The 18,252-nt window shown below is 45.4% G+C and overlaps 1 protein-coding gene and 1 long non-coding RNA gene across 2 annotated transcripts in view; one reads left to right on the top strand and one right to left on the bottom strand.

Moving 5' to 3' along the window:
• The window catches only part of LOC117355179, an 88,795-nt gene that overhangs the window by 11,703 nt on the left and 58,840 nt on the right, over window positions 1–18,252 (bottom strand). The gene's annotated exons all lie outside the window — the stretch shown is intronic.
• Window positions 1–18,252, top strand: part of LRRC69 (leucine rich repeat containing 69) — a 91,848-nt gene that overhangs the window by 23,400 nt on the left and 50,196 nt on the right. Inside the window, exon 3 of the mRNA XM_033933335.1 lies at window positions 6,415–6,487. Coding sequence (XP_033789226.1) covers window positions 6,415–6,487 — 73 coding nt within the window. The remainder of the gene's footprint in view (window positions 1–6,414; window positions 6,488–18,252) is intronic.

Below are 18,252 nucleotides of genomic sequence, written 5' to 3'. Positions count from 1 at the left end.
TGAAAAAACATATTTTATATATTTTAAACCTGAAGAAACACTAAGGAAAATCCTGAGGCAACATCTGGGAGTAATTAGAGTCAGAGACTGTTGCTTCAGTCTCCAGCATAGGAAGGGGGGGCATTGGAAGCCCATGCTTATCACTGTGTGTAACATGAAGCTGTCAGCTTTCCTCTTCCAGACTAAAGTTACTGTCAGCTTAGGAAAAGTTTTTTCCTTTAGGGCTGAGCATTTCTCAGCACCCTGTTAATAATTGTAGAATTCTTTTGAATATGTTATAATATTAATTCAGAAATCAAATGTACTGTTCTAAACTTTTAAACATGGAAACATGGAGGGATTTATTTTCCTTTGTCAAAACTTTTAAGACCACCTCTTTGGTGAATTGTCATTCGTTAGTATACTGATGATGTCACTGAGCTAAAAGTTATATAATAGAATGTAATGAGATATGAAAACGAGACCGTTAGGAGAAGGCCAGTATTTTGGCACCTCTAACGATCTCCCATTAGCGCAATCGGTAAGCAATGATGCTGTTCTTTTGATCTAATAATGGAAAAATAGAAACAATAATTCAATAAATCTTGGTTATAATTTTTAAAACCTTGTGCTGGTGTCATTTTGCATGTAGAATTATTTTCAAACCTGAAGCTTTCACAAATGGCGTCAATGACCCTTGCTCATGATGTAGAGGTTAAATAGGAGGAGGGATAAAAAGGCACCTTGGGGAATACCGTATTTGATAGTTTTGGGGTCAGATTTGTGTGGCTCTAGTAGGACTGTTTGGGTTCTTTGGTGAAGGAAGGAAGTGAACTACTGGAGGGCAGAGTCCTTGATTCTGAGGTCACAGAGTCTGGATAAGAGGAGATGGTGGTTGACAGTGTCAAAGGTCAAGTAGGACCAGTAAGGCATCGCTACCTTTGTCAAGTATCGACCAGCTGTCATCTATGATATCCAGGAGTACTGACTTTGTGCTGTGGCCTGTTCGGAAGCCAGATTGTGCGGGGGACAAGACAGCTTCTCTTCTAGCTCTAATAGCTTCCTTTACTTCACTCGTTAACCACACTGGCTGCCATTTGGTCTTTCTTCCTACTTTTTTAAAACATGAAATATATCTAGTCTGGGCTTCCAGGATGGTATTTTTGAACAACATCCACGCCTTATGTATATTTTTGACCTTTGCAGCTGCACCTCTAAGATTCTTTTTTTACCATTCTTCTCATGTTATCATAGTCACCTTTTTAAAAGTTAAGTGCTGTTGTATTGGATTTCCTGTGAGAACTTATTCCAGGGATGATATAAAATCTGATCATATTGTGATCACTGTTATTAAGCGGCCTCAGCACCATTACCTTCTGCACCAATTCATATGCTCCACTAAGAACTAAATCTAGAATTGCTTCACCTCTTGTTGGTTCCTGAGCTAGCTGCTCCATAAAGCAGTCCTTGATTTCATCAAAGAATTTTTTCTCCCTAGCTATTACATTCATCCAGTCAATATTGGGGTAGTTGAATTCACCCATTATTATTGTGTTACCCAATTTGTTAGCAACCCTAATTTCTGATAACATTTCAACATCTGTCCATTCATCTTGATCAGAGCTCCATCATGGCTGGAGGTTGAGCAGGCAGTGTGACAAGTTGTGGATCTCCTACAGGATCTTGGCTGGATAGTCAACCTGAAGAAGAGTCATCTAGAGCTGTTTGCTTTGACATGGTAAAAGCCCATGTCTTTCTTCCTGAGCCATGCAAACAGAAACTGAGAAAGCAAATTTCAGGGCTCTTAGCAATGCCAAAGCCCACGGCCTGACATTACCTCTAGGTGCTGGGCTCAATGGCCACCCTGGAAGTATTTACCTGGGTAAGAGCAAACATACACCCCCTCCAGGATTCCCTGCTCTCTAGCTAGTTCCCATAGCAACATTCTCTGCAATTGCAGTTTCCCTGGTCAGGGGAAGCGAGGTGTAGCTTTCACTGGTGGCTCCAAAGGGGCTCCTTATCAAAGCGCATGCCTCTCCAAATCTCCTCCTGAGTGACCTAAATGACTGATGCCAACCTGTTTGGCTAGGAGGCCCGTTGTGGTAGTTATCCAGTACAGGGCCAGTGGACCCTCCCGCAGAGAAAGTGGTCCATAAATCATCTGGAACTATGAGTCATTCATCTAGCATTGAGTGCATTGGAGAAGAAAGGCAGTCACAGTGATAATGCCACCATGGTGGCATATGTGAACAGACAGGGAGGCACCCAAAGTTTCCCATTATGTCTGGAGGCTCAGATGTTGTTCAAGTGGATGGAAGCTCATCTTCAGGTGCTCTCTGCAGCCCACATAGCAGAAGTGGAAAGTGTTGAGGCTGACTTTTTGAGTCGGCAGACTATAGACCCAGGGGAGTGGTCACTGTTCCATTGAAGACTGGGCGTCCAAATGGCAGATGAAATTTAATGTGGACAAATGCAAAGTGATGTATATTGGGAAGAATAATCCAAATCATAGTTATTGGTTGCTAGGGAACCACCTGGGGGGTCAGCGCTCAAGAAAAGGATCTGGGCATTATTACAGCCTTCCAGCCAATGTGTGGTGGCGGCCAAGAAGGCAAACAGGATGCTAAGAATTATTAGAAAAGGGATGGTTAACAAGACTAAGAATGTTATAATGTTATGTTATAATGTGACTTCATTTTGAGTATTGCGTTCAGTTCTGGTCTGCTTATCAAAAAAGATATAGTAGCACTAGAAAAAGTTCAAAGAACAGTGACCAAGATAATAAAGAGGATTGAACTCCTCTCGTATGAAGAAAGATTAGAGAGTTTAGGGCTCTTCAGCTTGGAAAAGAGACAGCTGAGGGGAAATATGATTGAAGTCTATAAAATCCTGAGTGGTGTAGAATAATGAAGTCATAGAATAATACTTTTAAAACCAATAGAAGGAAATATTTTTTCACTCAGAGAATATTTAAGCTCTGAAACGCATTGCCAGAGAATGTGATAAGACTTTGGACAAGTTCCTGGTTTGGACAAGTTCCTGGAGGAAAAGTACATAGTCTGCTTTTGAGACAGACCATGGGATGGTAGCATGGAACGCTGCTTCTATTTGGTTTTTGCAAGGTACTTGTGACTTGGATTGGCCTCCACAAAGACAGAATACTGGCCAAGATGGACCATTGGTCTGACCCAGTAAGGCTATTACTATGTTCTTATAAGCAATGATGGGGAAATCCAGTGATGGACCTGATGGCTTCAGTTAAGAATGCAAGTATGAATTGCTTCTACAGCCAAAGAAATGAACTGGGAAGCACAGGGTTGGACATGTTGGTTCAGCTCCTCTAAAGCCCATGGTAGACCGGGTCATCTGCAGAATCACACATCATCCAAGACTTGTGATCCTGGTAGCTCCAGACTGGCCTCGCTAGCCTTGTTATGTGGATTTAGTGTGTCTCCAACAACAGATATATCAAGCTACTGGTTTATATGGGGCTTCTCAGTCAGGGACCAAATTCCATGGAGAACCTGGAATGCTTTGGTCTTACAGCATGGCTCTTGAGTGTGTGGTCTTAAGGGTTATTCAGAGGTAGGAATTTCAACTCTATTTTTGAGCAAAGAAACCATCGACATTTGCAGCTTATGCCAAGGCCTGGAAGGCTTTCTAGCTCTGGTGCACCAAAGATCAGGTGGAGCCTTTTGAGGCACCAATTCCTGTGATCCTAGCCTTTCTAGAAGCTGAACTAGAAAAAGGCCTAGTGGTGGCATGTCTCAAAGTCCAGATGGCAGGCCTCTCGTGCTTCCGAGCCTGATCGGGAAAGCTGTTCCTGGCATCTCATCCAGATGTGATCCAGTTTCTGAAGGGGGCACTCAGGTTCCACCTCCATTGAACCAGCCTTTTCTATCCTGGATTTTTAATATCTTGAAGACATTTCTAAGCCTCTGTATGATGAAGAAGCATCCCTTTTGAATCTCACAGTGAAGACGGTATTTCTGGTGGCAGTAGTCTCAGCGAAACAGATCGCAGAACTGCAGACTTTCCTACAGAGAGCTCTTCCTTAGGATCTCAGAGACTGGGATTTAACCTTCCTTTCTTCTGAAGGTTGTGTCTACCTTCTGTGTCTACCAGAGGAGAGCAACTAGGATGATAAAAGGAATGGAGAACCTTTCATATGCCGAAAGGTTAGACAAACTGAGGCTCTTTACCCTGGAAAAGCGGAGACTGAGGGGAGACATGATACAGACGTATAAAATCATGAAAGGCATAGAGAGGGTGGAGAGGGACAGATTCTTCAGACTAGCAGGGACAACAAAAACAAGAGGTCATCCAGAAAAACTGAGAGGGGACAGATTCAGAACGAATGCAAGGAAGTTTTTCTTCACTCAGAGGGTGGTGGACACCTGGAACATGCTTCCAAAGGAGGTAATAGGACAGAGTACAATACTGGGTTTCAAAAAGGGACTGGATGACTTCCTGGAAGCGAAGGGGATTGCAGGATATAGATAGAAGGTTACTCTACAGGACAAAAGCGAAAAGCGTATGTGAGTTTTAGGGTAGGAGCACTTTCAGGTCCTGGACCTGAGGGGCCGCCGCGTGAGCGGACTGCCGGGCACGATGGACCTCCGGTCTGACCCGACAGAGGAAATTCTTATGTTCTTATGTTATGTTCATTTTAAGTCTGAAATGACTTGGTAATAAAGCGCTTTCATGTCAACCAAGAAGTTCATTTGCTGCCTTTCAGCCTATGGGTTTGACTAAGCAGGATAAAATATTGCAAAGGCTGGATGTGCAAAGAGTTTTACTCCACTACCTGGAAAGGACTAATGAATCTTGACTTTCCGACCATCTTTATGCTCTAACCAGTCACTCAACACAAGGCAGACCAGCTTCCAAGGCTTCTATTGCCAGATGGATTTGCATGGAAATTTCGTTGACATACACTGGCTCAAAGCTCATTTGACCAGAGGTATGGTATCTTCATGGGCAGAATCCTGGGCAGTTCCACCAAAAATATCTGTAGAGCAGCTACTTGGTCTTCTCTCTATACCTTTACAAGGTTCTATAGAGTGGATGTGGTGGCTCAAGAGGATGCCACCTTTGGGTCCTTGGTCTTGCGGGCAAGCTCATCTATCCCACTCTAGATGCCTGACACTGCTTTGGTACATCACCTAATATACAGACTCCTGTGTTTGTGTAACAGAATGAAAGATTAGGTTCTTACCTGGATAAACTAAACTTAACTAAACTAAAGCTTAACTTTGTATACCGAGTCATCATTCTGAGAAGGCTCGAATCGGTTTACAGCAATTAAATAAACAGGGAATGATTTACAAATGATAAATAGAAGATACTAGCAAAATTTCAAAAGAATTAATGTTCAAAATGTTTGGCAAATAGAGTAGTTTTTAAAGATTTATGGAAAAATTGAAACAAACTGGAACTGCTTTTTGTTAATATACACAGGAGTCTGTACAGCACACCCTGTGTGTTTTGCAATTCACCTGCTTTCTGCCTCGAACAACTCTGTAGTCCGGACCTGGAGTTCTTCTCCTGTCAGTTGGATGAACATGTATGAATAAATTATAAAGAAATGAGTTTGTTGGTTGGTTGGTTCATTGATAACACCTATTGTTGTAAGTTCATTCTAATTATTGTTCCTTTTCATGAGTTACAGGACAGAACAGAAATGTATGCAGGGAAGATCCCCATGCCTCTCCTTCTCTTCTGTTACAATGGAGATATATTGCACTATAATCCACTGGTGAAGAAGGAGAAGCTGAAAGATGTGATTGACACTTTTTTTGCAACAGTTCACGAGCATGAATTGATTACCTAATGTACAGACTCCTGTTTATATTAAAAGAAAAAGATTTTCCATGCAAAACCTAATCTTTCAAAAAATGGTCAAATATAAACAAATACATATCAAAATCAACAAATTGAAACTTAATAATAAGACTACCATGATACAGTTTAAAAAATATAACAGCACCGAAATTCAAGTAAGAGATATAATGCAATGTCAGCATAATACTTATAAAATTAATAAATACACATCAAAACATTTAAATAACATAGATATGACACTAATGCTTTTCTACAATACAGTTTATCCTATAGCTGAGGAGCTAAATGCAGTTATTAGATGGGGACAAGATGGGTGGTACAGAGTCCGTTTATATATACTTAAGTTTCAAGTTTATTAGGATTTTATATACCGCCTATCAAGGTTATAAAATTGCTTGAGTACCTGGTTTTACAATCAGGTACTCAAGCAATGAAATTATGTACCATTACATTTTATCTCACAAGGTAACTTGTTCTAAAACTGTTTATGAAAAGATGGAAGACCAGCCATTTCAAATATTCTAGGGCTATTAAATCATGAAGCATATATGATATCTAACTTTTCCACTTGAAATATTTTTTTTTCAACAGATGGATTACAAAATTTGAAGATTCTCAATCTGAACAACAACAAGCTCACATGTATTCCATCACAGATTTACAGGTAACCCTGGTTACACATTATTGAATCTGTCATTTATTTTATTGTGAAACATTTTGGGATAGGGTAGATGATAGCAAATAAAGACCAATTGTCTCATTCAATATGTCCAGTTATTCCTTTCTGCACTGCTAAGGATATATTCAGTGGTAGAAGGAAAAGCAATGGTACTCGGTTGCAGGGCCAACCTTATGAGAGGGGGAATAGCAGAGGGAGAGAGGTGATTGTTCAGATCCCTAATCCCTGCTGCCAGCTAAGCGCTAAAGAGGGGATTCTCTAACACTTGCGTGAAAATCCAATGATGTAATCCAATGATGTAATGATTTGAAAAAGATGAGTCATTCTTTAAAAAACACGCATGCAAATGAGGTTCGCAGAGGGTCACTAAATTTGCATGGGATGAGTCGCTGGTAATAGCGATTGGCACATGCACAGAATACACCCGCAAAATAAAAAAAAATAAAAAAAAAGAGATCCCAAATCGAAGATCGGCACAACCCCTTGACACCCACCCCCCAGCAGCAGGAGGGATGCCCATTCCCACTGCAGCCATCGCACAACTCCCCAACACCCTCTTGGCAGTGGGAGGGATGCGTACTTCCTCCTTCCACCGCTGTCACACAACCCACCAACACCCACCCCACGACAATGTGAGAGATGTCCACTCCCTCCTGCCATCACCCAACTCCCAATCAATTGCCCTGCTCCCTCACCTTATTCAAGAAGGCTGGCTGGAGGGATGCCTATTCCCTCTGGCCGACAGGCCTGCTCTTACAAAATGGTGGCCCTTCCCCTTCCTGGTGCATCCTGGGATGCACCGGGAAGGGGCCTAAGACTCCGATTGGCCCATAGGAGGGGTCTTAAATGCCAGAGCCAATCAGAGTTTTAGGCCCCTCCTCAGTGCAACCCTGGATGCACCAGGAAGAGGAAGTCCCACCATTTTGATGAGGCGGGTCTGCCAGCCAGAGGGAGTAGGCATCCCTCTGGCCAGCCTTCATGAAGAAGGTGGGTTGGGTCGGGGAGGTTGTCGAGGGCATAGGGGGTTGTCGGGGGGGTTGGGCGACTGCAGCTGTGGGAGGAAGTGGGCATTCCTTCCGCTGCCAAGGGAGGTGTCAGGGGGTTGCGCAATGGCAGGAGTGAGTGGGCATCCCTCCTGCTGTTTGGGGTCTGTTTATTTTGTTTGTGTGTGGAGTGTGGAGTAAAAAAATTTTTTTTTTAAATTCAGAATTTATGAATGCAAACCAACCCAAAGCTTACAAACAATCACCAGGTACCCTGTGGGTTCTACAGCTCAGACCCTGCTGGAAAAATTTGCCTGCAAATATGGTACAGCAAAGTTAGGAAATCACCCAGCAATGATAGAGAATTGCCTGGAGTGCTCATTTTAATATTAATGACCTCATTGTACAACATTTGCATGGCAGAGTCGGAGACAACTAGGAAGCTCAGAAAAGACAATAGTGAGTCATTCTTATAATTGACTTGTAAAATACTGCCTTCATGTTTCTAAACTGGCTGGAGCAGGTTTAGTGACCGCGTTAAAGGCACATTAGGTTTTAAGAATCTTCCCCTCAGTCACCTAGTGATCCTCCACCACTTTTTATCCTCCCTTCTGCAGGCAGATGGCAAAAGAAGGCTTTTACCTGTTGGTGCCTCCTCTGCCATCTTCTTGATTTGGGAAAAGCACAAAAGAGGTAAGAGGTTGAGAGAAAGAGAGAGGTACCATTCCCCTTCTTTCTCCTATTGGTGCTGTTTTACTCTCTATCCTTTTCTTCATCTATTGGTGCTTTTTTCCAGTTCATATTTAAGAAACTTATTGGCACAACAAAATTTGTGCATGTTGCCAAAATAACAAATAAAGGGGTGACTTTGTAAAGGTATTCTGCCTGTAAAGTCTGTTTTACATGTGGAAAAAGAGGTTTTATATAATTGCTTGGCCTTCTACATGAGTGGAAATGATTGAGTGTACTTATTTGCTTATCATATGTAGGCATTCATGGGCACATAAATTGTGTGGAGCAGGGGCAGAATTGCAATGATCATGCATGTTTTATAAAATACACAAGTATAGGCAAATATAAATTTATGCATAAGAATTTATTTACTACTAGGGTGTTACTAAGGGCTTATTTTATAAAGGCATATAAATGCTTTTTTTGCCTGTATAAAATACTAAGTAATATCCAACAAGAGGTATGAATATAAACCACAATATCTTCCAACAAACATCTCAGAATTCCTTCATCATCATTTTGTCTTCTATAATTTTTTTTAAATACTTTATACTTGAGGATATCCTTGTATCCTTTTTTACAAATATATATTTAATGGTTCTCCGAGGATAAGCAGGCCATGGATTTCTCACAAGTGGGATGTTCCCTGATGGAGTCCTAGTGTGGATCTGGGGGCATGTGTAAGTGCTTTTCTACCTTCATGAGTTGCATGGAACCCGCAGTTTCACTTTTTTTTCGGAGCTGACAGAGCATGTCTTTTGTCGCAGTAGTGAGTTGTGAAATCTGTTTCACTTTTGCCTTCCTGCCTAGTCTATTTTCTGTGAGTAGCATGGGATTTATCTAAGTTTGTTAAATTTTTTTCTCCCTTTCTCTTTTTTATTAGATTTTTCAGTTCTGTTTCCTATCATTATTTCGCAGCTCCTGGTAATTTTAGGCCTGAGCTCTGGCTGGGTTAACTGAAAAAAAAAAAGTTTCTTTCCCCTTTTTCTATCACTCAGCCATTTGATTTCAATGTGGCTATTTTTCCTGTGATGTCCCTAAAACCTCTTAGTGGGTTTAAGAGGAGCACACGATATAATAAAACCATGTCTGTGACCGATGCACTAAAGGATGTTTTTCTTTGCATACTACAATCATCTTGGAGAGGAGGGAATTTTCATAAATTCCTATTATAAACTGAGCAGAAGTTTATTTTTAAATTTGATACTATGGTCCCCCATGGACTGAATCAAGATATTGATTAGTTTGTATTCCTCTAATGTTTTGTGATGTTTTTACACAGTAACATAATTCCTCTGATATGTTATGCTGGTTTTATTGTGTTTGGCAATTTATCCCTTGATTTTAAAACTCAGCTCTGATGTTGAACATTATGGGCCATATTCTATAAATGACGTTGTGAGTTAGGTGGTGGTAGGCGCCCTACCTCCGCCTAACTTAAATATTTTAATTGGTGTTAATTGGCAAGGTAATTGACCACATTGTTTAAAACCAATTAAAAAGTCATTAAAAAATATAGCGCCTTCAAAAATGGACTCCATAATCGTGACTACAGAGGCACCCAATGGTGCCTAAGGTCAAAGTAGATTTTTCTTCCAGTGTTGGGTATTGTCCTAGACTCATCACTCACATTTCATAAACAAATAAATTTTGGGGTAAAAAAAAAAAAAGTGTTTTTTTAGTGTACGTATGTTAAGGAAAGTTAGATCATTATTTCATCAAGATCATTTATCAGTGCTGGTACAGTCTATTGTACTTGCCCAGTTGGATTATTGTAATTCTGTATATCTAGGTATCAAACAGGGTAGTTTAAGAAGACATCAGATAATACAGAATACGGCAGCGAAACTCATTTTTGGGAAGAGAAAGTACAATCATGTCTCTCCTCTGTTGAGAAAGCTTCATTGGCTCCCAATCCGTTTTAGGATCCAGTTTAAATGCGCCTTCGTCATTTTTAAGCTTCTCTATGGAATATTTGGCCCTTTGGTCCCTTTATATGGAATACCCTTAGATCTTGCCATTCAAGGAATACACAGAGATATAACCTACATTTCTCTTCCTTCAAATGAATTAAATAGGCCAGGAAACTCAGTTGATATTTCGCTTATAAACTGGTAGAAATGTGGAATGGGCTTCCTGACTCTGTTAGATTGATAGGTCAGTTACAACAATTTCGTAAAGTCCTAAAAACTTTATTATTTACACAATACTTGAACAGTTTACCTAAAGATTCAACAAATTGATTGCTCTACAACACTTGTTCTCTCTTATAGAAACATAGAAATAGATGGCAGATAAGGGCCACGGCCCATCTAGTCTGCCCACCCCAAAGACCCTCCCCTACCTTTCTCTGTGAATAGATCACACGTGTCTGTCCCATTTGGCCTTAAAATCAGGCACGCTGCTGGCCTCAATAACCTGAAGTGGAAGACTATTCCAGCGATCAACCACCCTTTCAGTAAAAAAGAATTTCCTGGTGTCCCCGTGCATTTTCCCGCCCCTGATTTTCCACAGATGCCCCCTTGTTGCCGCTGGACCCTTGAAAAAGAAGATATCTTCTTCCACCTCGATGCGGCCCGTCAGATACTTGAATGTCTCGATCATGTCACCCCTCTCTCTGCGTTCCTCGAGTGAGTATAACTTTAATTTATCCAGCCGTTCCTCGTACGGGAGATCCTTGAGTCCCGAGACCATCCTGGTGGCCATTCTCTGGACCGACTCAAGTCTCCGCACATCCTTGCGGTAATGCGGCCTCCAGAATTGTACACAGTACTCCAGGAGGGGCCTCACCATGGATCTATATAATGGCATAATGACTTCAGGTTTACGGCTGACGAAACTCCTGCGTATGCAACCTATGATTTGCTTTGCCTTGGATGAAACTTGCTCTACTTGATTGGCAGTCTTCATGTTCTCACTGACGATCACCCCTAAGTCTCGTTCTGCTTCAGTTCTTGTTAGGATCTCACCATCAAGGGTGTAAGTCAGGTGCATGACTTTGCATTTTTTGGCATTGAAGCTGAGTTGCCAGGACCTAGACCAGTGCTCCAGTAGTAGTAGGTCGTTCATCATGTTGTCGGGCATTGAATCTATGTCCATTGTGCTTTTGCCCACTACATTGCCCAGTTTGGCGTCATCGGCGAATAATGTCATTTTACCTCGCAACCCTTCCGCTAAGTCTCTTATAAAGATGTTGAAAAGGATCGGGCCCAGGACTGAGCCCTGCAGCACCCCACTGATCACCTCCGTCATTTCGGAGGGGGTGCCGTTCATCACCACCCTCTGAAGCCTACCTCCAAGCCAGTTCCCAACCCATTTCGTCAATGTATCGCCCAATCCCATAGAACTCATCTTGCTCAGCAACCTGCGGTGTGGTACGCTATTGAATGCTTTGCTGAAGTCCAGGTATACGATGTCCAGGGACTCCCCAACATCCAGCTTCCTCGTCACCCAGTCAAAGAAGCTGATCAGGTTGGATTGGCAGGATCTCCCTTTAGTAAATCCATGTTGACGGGAATCCCGTAGATTCTCCTCAGTCAGGATCGTATCCAATTGGCGTTTGATTAGAGTTTCCATTAGTTTGCTCACGATTGATGTTAGACTCATTGATCTGTAGTTTGCCGTCTCCATCTTGGATCCTTTCTTGTGGAGTGGAATGACGTTAGCCGTCTTTCAGTCCAACGGGACGTTGCCCGTACTAAGGGATAGATTGAAGAGCGCGGATAGCGGTACCGCCAAGACATCACACAACTCCCTGAGCACCCTGGGGTGTAGGTTGTCAGGTCCCATTGCCTTGTTAACCTTAAGCTTGGACAGCTCACAGTAGACACCACTCGGTGTAAACTTGAAATTACTAAACGGGTCAACTGCGTCAACTCTTGTCTGTAGCTGAGGGCCGAGTCCCAGCGCCTTGAGGGTGAAGACTGAGCAGAAGTATTCATTTAGCAGTTGGGCTTTTTCCGAGTCCGTTTTTTTACTGGTCTTTAATTACTTGTAAACCGAGTTGAGCTCTGCTAGGAGATGACCCAGTATATAAATCAAAGATTAGAGTAGATGAGATTAGAAAGTAGGTGTGGTTTATGCCAAAAATTACCTTAGACGCCTCTGTAGACGTGATTCCTGTCAAACATAGGCGCTGGTAATGTAGGCCTGCAAAACTTGGTGCCATTTTTGGAGATGCTGGCTGAAATGTAGGTGCTGTTACTAGAATCCGACCCTATTTGTCCATGGTTGCCATGAGTCCTGTTATATGATATATTTTTGTAGTTGTTGTTTCTTGGAAGTAATTTATTATTTGTTAAGACAATTTTCACTGGATGAGAGGATTATTATGTGTCTGCACCAATATCACTGGACTAGCTTTATTTTTTATTCAATCTCATTTCACTGTCAATATTTTTTTAACATTTGTGATGTGATTTTACATGTTTACAAATGTTCTGAACCTTTTAAGCACTCAAATGATGTTACTCATTCCTTTAGTAGGTTTTATGGAAGTTTCAGATTTCTTCCAAGGTTGGCTCACATGGATGGCTTCACTGGAATGCAGTGACATCATTGGAATACACACATTGAAACACATAGGGCTCCTTTTACTAAGGTGCGCTAGTGGTTTTAGCGCACGCGCTACAATGCCGCGCACGCTAGACGCTAATGCCTCCATAGAGCTTGTGTTAGTATTTTTTGTTTAGCGTGGGGTTTGCGTGCGCTAATCTTCAGCACCAAAAACCTTAGTAAAAGGAGCCATACAGGCCTCCAGTTTTGATTTTGCGGAGGCCGTATTTCCCTTCATGCCCCCTCAACCGGGCTTTAAGAAGTGCCAGCGGTGTGCACGCCCGATCTCCCTCACTGACCCACACAATTGGTGCCTACAGTGTTTGGGTCCAGAGCATCGGGCTGACACCTGCACCCGCTGTGCCACTCTTAAGAAACGCACCTTAAAAAATTGGCAGATCCAGCAGAACATCCTTTTCGGTACCGGATCTGCTATGGAACCTGCAGCGACGTCGACGGTACCGCAAAAAGATGGCACCGACCACCTTCGAACGGACGCCCGATCCTTCCTCGGGGTCGCTGGCACCAGGTAAGCCGGCTAAGAAGCCTTCCCACCTCCCTTGAGCGCCCGCCCTGCCACAGTGGCGACGCCCGGTCCTCCCGGCCTCACGCCGGACCCCGCAAACGCTCCGCCCCGATCTCGGTGAGTGCCTCGTCATCGGCCTCCTCATCGCCGGGGCGTGGAGCAGCACCTATGGAACTGAAAAAGAAAAAAGCGGTCCCGGTGCCACCCCTGGATGACCGCATCGCGGCCATACTCCATGACAAATTGCAGGAACAGCTGCAGCAAACAACTCCAGCACCTGTTACCGACACCTCTTGGCACCACTTCTTTCAGTACCAGACCGGGCCCGAGCCTCGCACCATCCCACCGGTGTCCACCCCTTCGGTGCCACTCAACACTCCATGCCAGTCCTCTCGGCTGAAACCACCCCGTTCTCATCCTGTGGTACAGACCCGCTCTGAGGTCGATCCTCCTCGGGACCAGGAAGGGCTCCGGTCTCCCTGGGACCCAGAATGTCACCGCTCTTCCCGGGACCGGGATCAGCACCGGTCTTCCTCTACCCTGGTACCGTCTCCATAGCGCTCTGGCAAGTCTCTTTCTAAGACCCGCCACACCGAGCCTTCCACCCCGAACATCTCGGGCGTGCGCACACTGATATCATGGGACCCAGGACTTATGGGAAGGAATCCCCACCCGGTACCGAGGAGGACGCATCATCTACAGACGAGGAACCCTCAGTGACCGATACCACTTCCAAGCCTGAGCAATCCTCTTTCACCAAATTCCTCAGGGAGATGTTGGCGGCTCTTTCTATTCCTTTAGAGTCCGACTCCAAAAAATCCCAGGCCTTTCTGGATGCCTTAGACTTTGAACAACCTCCGAAAGAGTTCCTCAAGTTACCCGTCCATGACATACTGCGGGAAACTTTTTATAAAAATTGGGAAAATCCACTCACTGTCCCCGGAGCTCCTCATAAGCTTGACAGCCTATACAGGGTCATCCCAATTCCGGGTTTTGACAAACCTCAATTGCCCCATGAGTCTCTCCTAGTTGAGTCTACATTAAAGAAAACTCAGGGCTCCAGTGTTTATGCCTCCACCCCTCCTGGCAGAGAAGGCAAAACGATGGATAAGTTTGGCAAACGCCTTTATCAAAATGCCATGCTAGCCAACAGGGCGAATAATTACACATTTCACTTCTCATTTTATATGAAGTATCTCGTACAACAACTATCCGCCCTACAAAAATACATCCCTGAACGCAAAGTTCCACTCTTTCAACAACAAATTTCCAGCCTCCTTCAACTGCGGAAATTCATGGTGCGTTCTATTTATGATTCATTTGAGCTGACCTCCCGAGCGTCTGCCATAGCTGTTGCCATGCGACGTCTGGCCTGGTTGAGGGTATCTGATCTTGACATCAACCACCAAGACCGCCTAGCTAACGCACCCTGTCTTGGGGACGAACTTTTTGGGGAGTCCCTGGAATTCAACCACTCAGAAGCTCTCAGCACATGAGACCAGATGGGACACTCTGGTAAAACCTAAAAAGAAGGCTCCACCTGCTCGTCCTTATAGAACCACACAGTCCTCTTACCAGCGCAGGTTCTCGGCCAGGCCTCTCAACCCACCCCAACAGCAGCCTCGCAGACCTCGTCAACAACAACACAACTCAGGCTCGCTCATCAATCTCACCAACCTGCCAAGCCTCTTCCTCCGTCAAAACCATCTCAGCCCTTTTGACTCCTTTCTCCAGGGCATAGCCAGTCTTCCACCATCATTACCTCTTCCTCAGCCAATCGGAGGACGTCTCCAACTCTTCCTCAACCGTTGGGGAGGTCATCACAATCAGACCTGTGGGTCCTCAACATCATCCGCCACGGCTACTCTCTCAACTTCCAGACTCTTCCACCAGACAACCCTCCTATAGAGTCTAGCGTCCCACTCCTCCCAGTCCCTTCTCCTCCTAAGGGAGGTCCAATCCCTCCTTCTCCTCAATTGCCATCAAAGAAGTTCCCACAGACCAAAGGGGTCAGGGATTCTACTCCCGCTACTTCCTGGTTCCCAAGAAGACAGGAGACCTTCGTCCCATCCTCGATCTCCGGGACCTCAACAAGTGTCTGGTCAAGGAAAAGTTCAGAATGCTCTCCCTGGCCACGCTTATCCTCTTCTCTCTCAACACGACTGGCTATGTTCCCTGGACCTCAAAGAGGCCTACACTCACATTCCAATCCATCTGAATTCACGTCGCTACCTCCGATTTCAGATACAGCACCGCCACTACCAGTACAAGGTGCTACCATTTGGCCTCGCATCATCGCCCAGGGTGTTCACCAAGTGCCTTATTGTGGTGGCGGCCTTTCTCAGGTCTCACAACCTCCAGGTGTTCCCCTACTTGGACGATTGGTTGGTAAAAGCACCTACGTCTCCACTTGTGCTACAAGCCACTCAGTACACCATCTCCTTTCCTCCATCTCCTGGGGTTCGAGATCAACTACCCCAAGTCGCATCTGCTTCCCACACAACGACTTCAGTTCATTGGAGCCGTTCTCGACACCACTCTCATGAGGGCGTTTCTCCCCTCCGACCGCCAACGGACCCTGCTCCACCTCTGCCGCCAGGTGCTCCTTCATCACTCCATTCCAGCTCGGCAGATGATGGTCCTCCTGGGCCACATGGCCTCGACGGTCCATGTGCTTCCTCTGGCGCGACTCCACCTCAGGACACCTCAATGGACTCTAGCCAACCAATGGTCACAGACCACCGATCCTCTTTCTCATCCCATCTCTGTGACATCGTCTCTTCAGCAATCTCTTCAATGGTGGTTGAACTCATCCAATCTTTCCAGGGGTCTACTCTTTCATCTACCCCCTCACTCCATGATCATAACCACAGATGCCTCCCCCTATGCATGGGGAGCTCACCTGGGAGAACTTCGCACTCAGGGACTCTGGACCCCTCAGGAGCGTCAACATCACATCAATTTCCTGGAACTCAGGGCCATGTTCTATGCCCTCAAGGCCTTCCAGCACCTCTCTACCCTCAGGTTCTTCTCCTGTGCACAGACAACCAAGTCGCCATGTACTACATAAACAAGCAAGGCGGCACCGGATCTCCCCTCCTCTGTCAGGAGGCCATCCGCATCTGGACCTGGGCCACGGCCCGCAGTCTCTTCCTCAAGGCTGTCTATATCCAGGGCGAACAGAACTCCCTGGCCGACAATCTCAGCCGCATCCTTCAACCTCACGAGTGGACTCTGGATCCCCCCACACTCCGCTCCATCTTTGCTCAATGGGGCACCCCTCAGGTGGACCTCTTTGCAGCTCCTCACAACCATCAGCTGCCCCAGTTCTGTTCCAGACTCTTCTCTCCTCATCGTCTGGCCCCGGATGCATTCCTGCTCGACTGGACGGATCGGTTCCTCTATGCCTTTCCTCCACTGCCTCTGATGTTGCGGATGTTATTCAAACTCCGCAGGGACAAAGCCACCATGATTCTCATCGCCCCTCGGTGGCCTCGCCAACACTGGTTCTCCCTCCTGCTCCAGCTCAGCTCCAGGGAGCCCATTCCTCTTCCTATGTTTCCTACTCTACTTACACAGCAGCATCAGTCTCTACTGCATCCCAATCTGTCCTCGCTCCACCTGACAGCTTGGTTTCTCTCGGGCTGACCTCTCCAGAGAATCTATCTCAGCCTGTCCGTCGTATTCTGGATGCCTCCTGGAAACCGGCCACCCTCCAATGTTACCATCAGAAGTGGACCCGGTTCTCCTCTTGGTGTCTGCTTCATCATCACGATCCCACCTCATTGGCGGTGGAAACCGTACTGGACTATTTGCTCTCTCTCTCCGACGCTGGCCTCAAGTCGACCTCAATCAGAGTCCACCTCAGTGCCATCACTGCGTTCCATGAGCCTATCCTCGGAAAACCTCTTACGGCTCATCCCCTGGTTTCCCGGTTCATGAGAGGCCTCTTCAATGTCAAACCACCTCTGAAGCCTCCTCCAGTCGTCTGGGACCTGAATGTGGTTTTATCAGCACTCATGAAACCTCCGTTTGAGCCTCTTGCCACAACTTCACTCAAATTTCTTACATGGAAGGTGCTTTCCTCATTGCCATCACCTCTGCCAGGAGGGTTAGTGAGCTGCATGCACTGGTTGCTGACCCACCTTTCACTGTTTTTCACCATGACAAGGTGGTTCTGCGTACCCATCCTAAATTCCTTCCCAAGGTGGTCTCGGACTTCCATCTCAACCAGTCCATTGTGTTGCCTGTCTTTTTCCCTAAGCCCCATTCTCATCCTGGGGAACAGGCATTGCACACGCTGGACTGTAAGCGTGCCCTTGCTTACTACCTTGACCGTACCAGGGCTCACCGCTCATCTCCTCAGCTCCTTTTGTCCTTCGACCCTAACCGTCTAGGTCGTCCTGTCTCCAAAAGGACGCTTTCCAACTGGCTTGCTGCCTGCATTGCGTTCTGTTATGCTCGGGCCGGTCTCTCACTGGAAGTTGCTGTCACGGCCCACAGGGTCAGAGCTATGGCTGCTTCTGTGGCTTTCCTCCGTTCCACGCCCATCAAGGAAATCTGCAAGGCGGCCACTTGGTCCTCAGTTCACACATTCACTACTCACTACTGTCTGGATACCTTCTCCAGACGGGATGGGCACTTCGGCCAATCTGTGTTACACAATTTATTTTCCTAATGGCCAACCATCCCTCCTCCCTCTCTGTTAGCTTGGAGGTCACCCATGCGTTAAGAATATGCTGCCTGCTTGTCCTGGGATAAAGCACAGTTACTTACCGTAACAGGTGTTATCCAGGGACAGCAGGCAGATATTCTTACGGCCCACCCTCCTCCCCGGGTTGACTTCTTAGCTGGCTTATCTTAACTGGGGACCACGCACTCCTCCGTCGGGCGGGAAGGCACTCGCGCATGCGCGGTGCGGCCAACTAGAACTTTCTAGTGAAAAATGTCCGTAC

The sequence above is a fragment of the Geotrypetes seraphini genome, chromosome 2, assembly GCF_902459505.1.
Source record: "Geotrypetes seraphini chromosome 2, aGeoSer1.1, whole genome shotgun sequence".
NCBI lineage: Eukaryota > Metazoa > Chordata > Amphibia > Gymnophiona > Dermophiidae > Geotrypetes > Geotrypetes seraphini.
The sequence above is the reverse complement of the archived record's forward strand: the minus strand, read 5'-3'. Positions and strand labels throughout refer to the sequence as shown.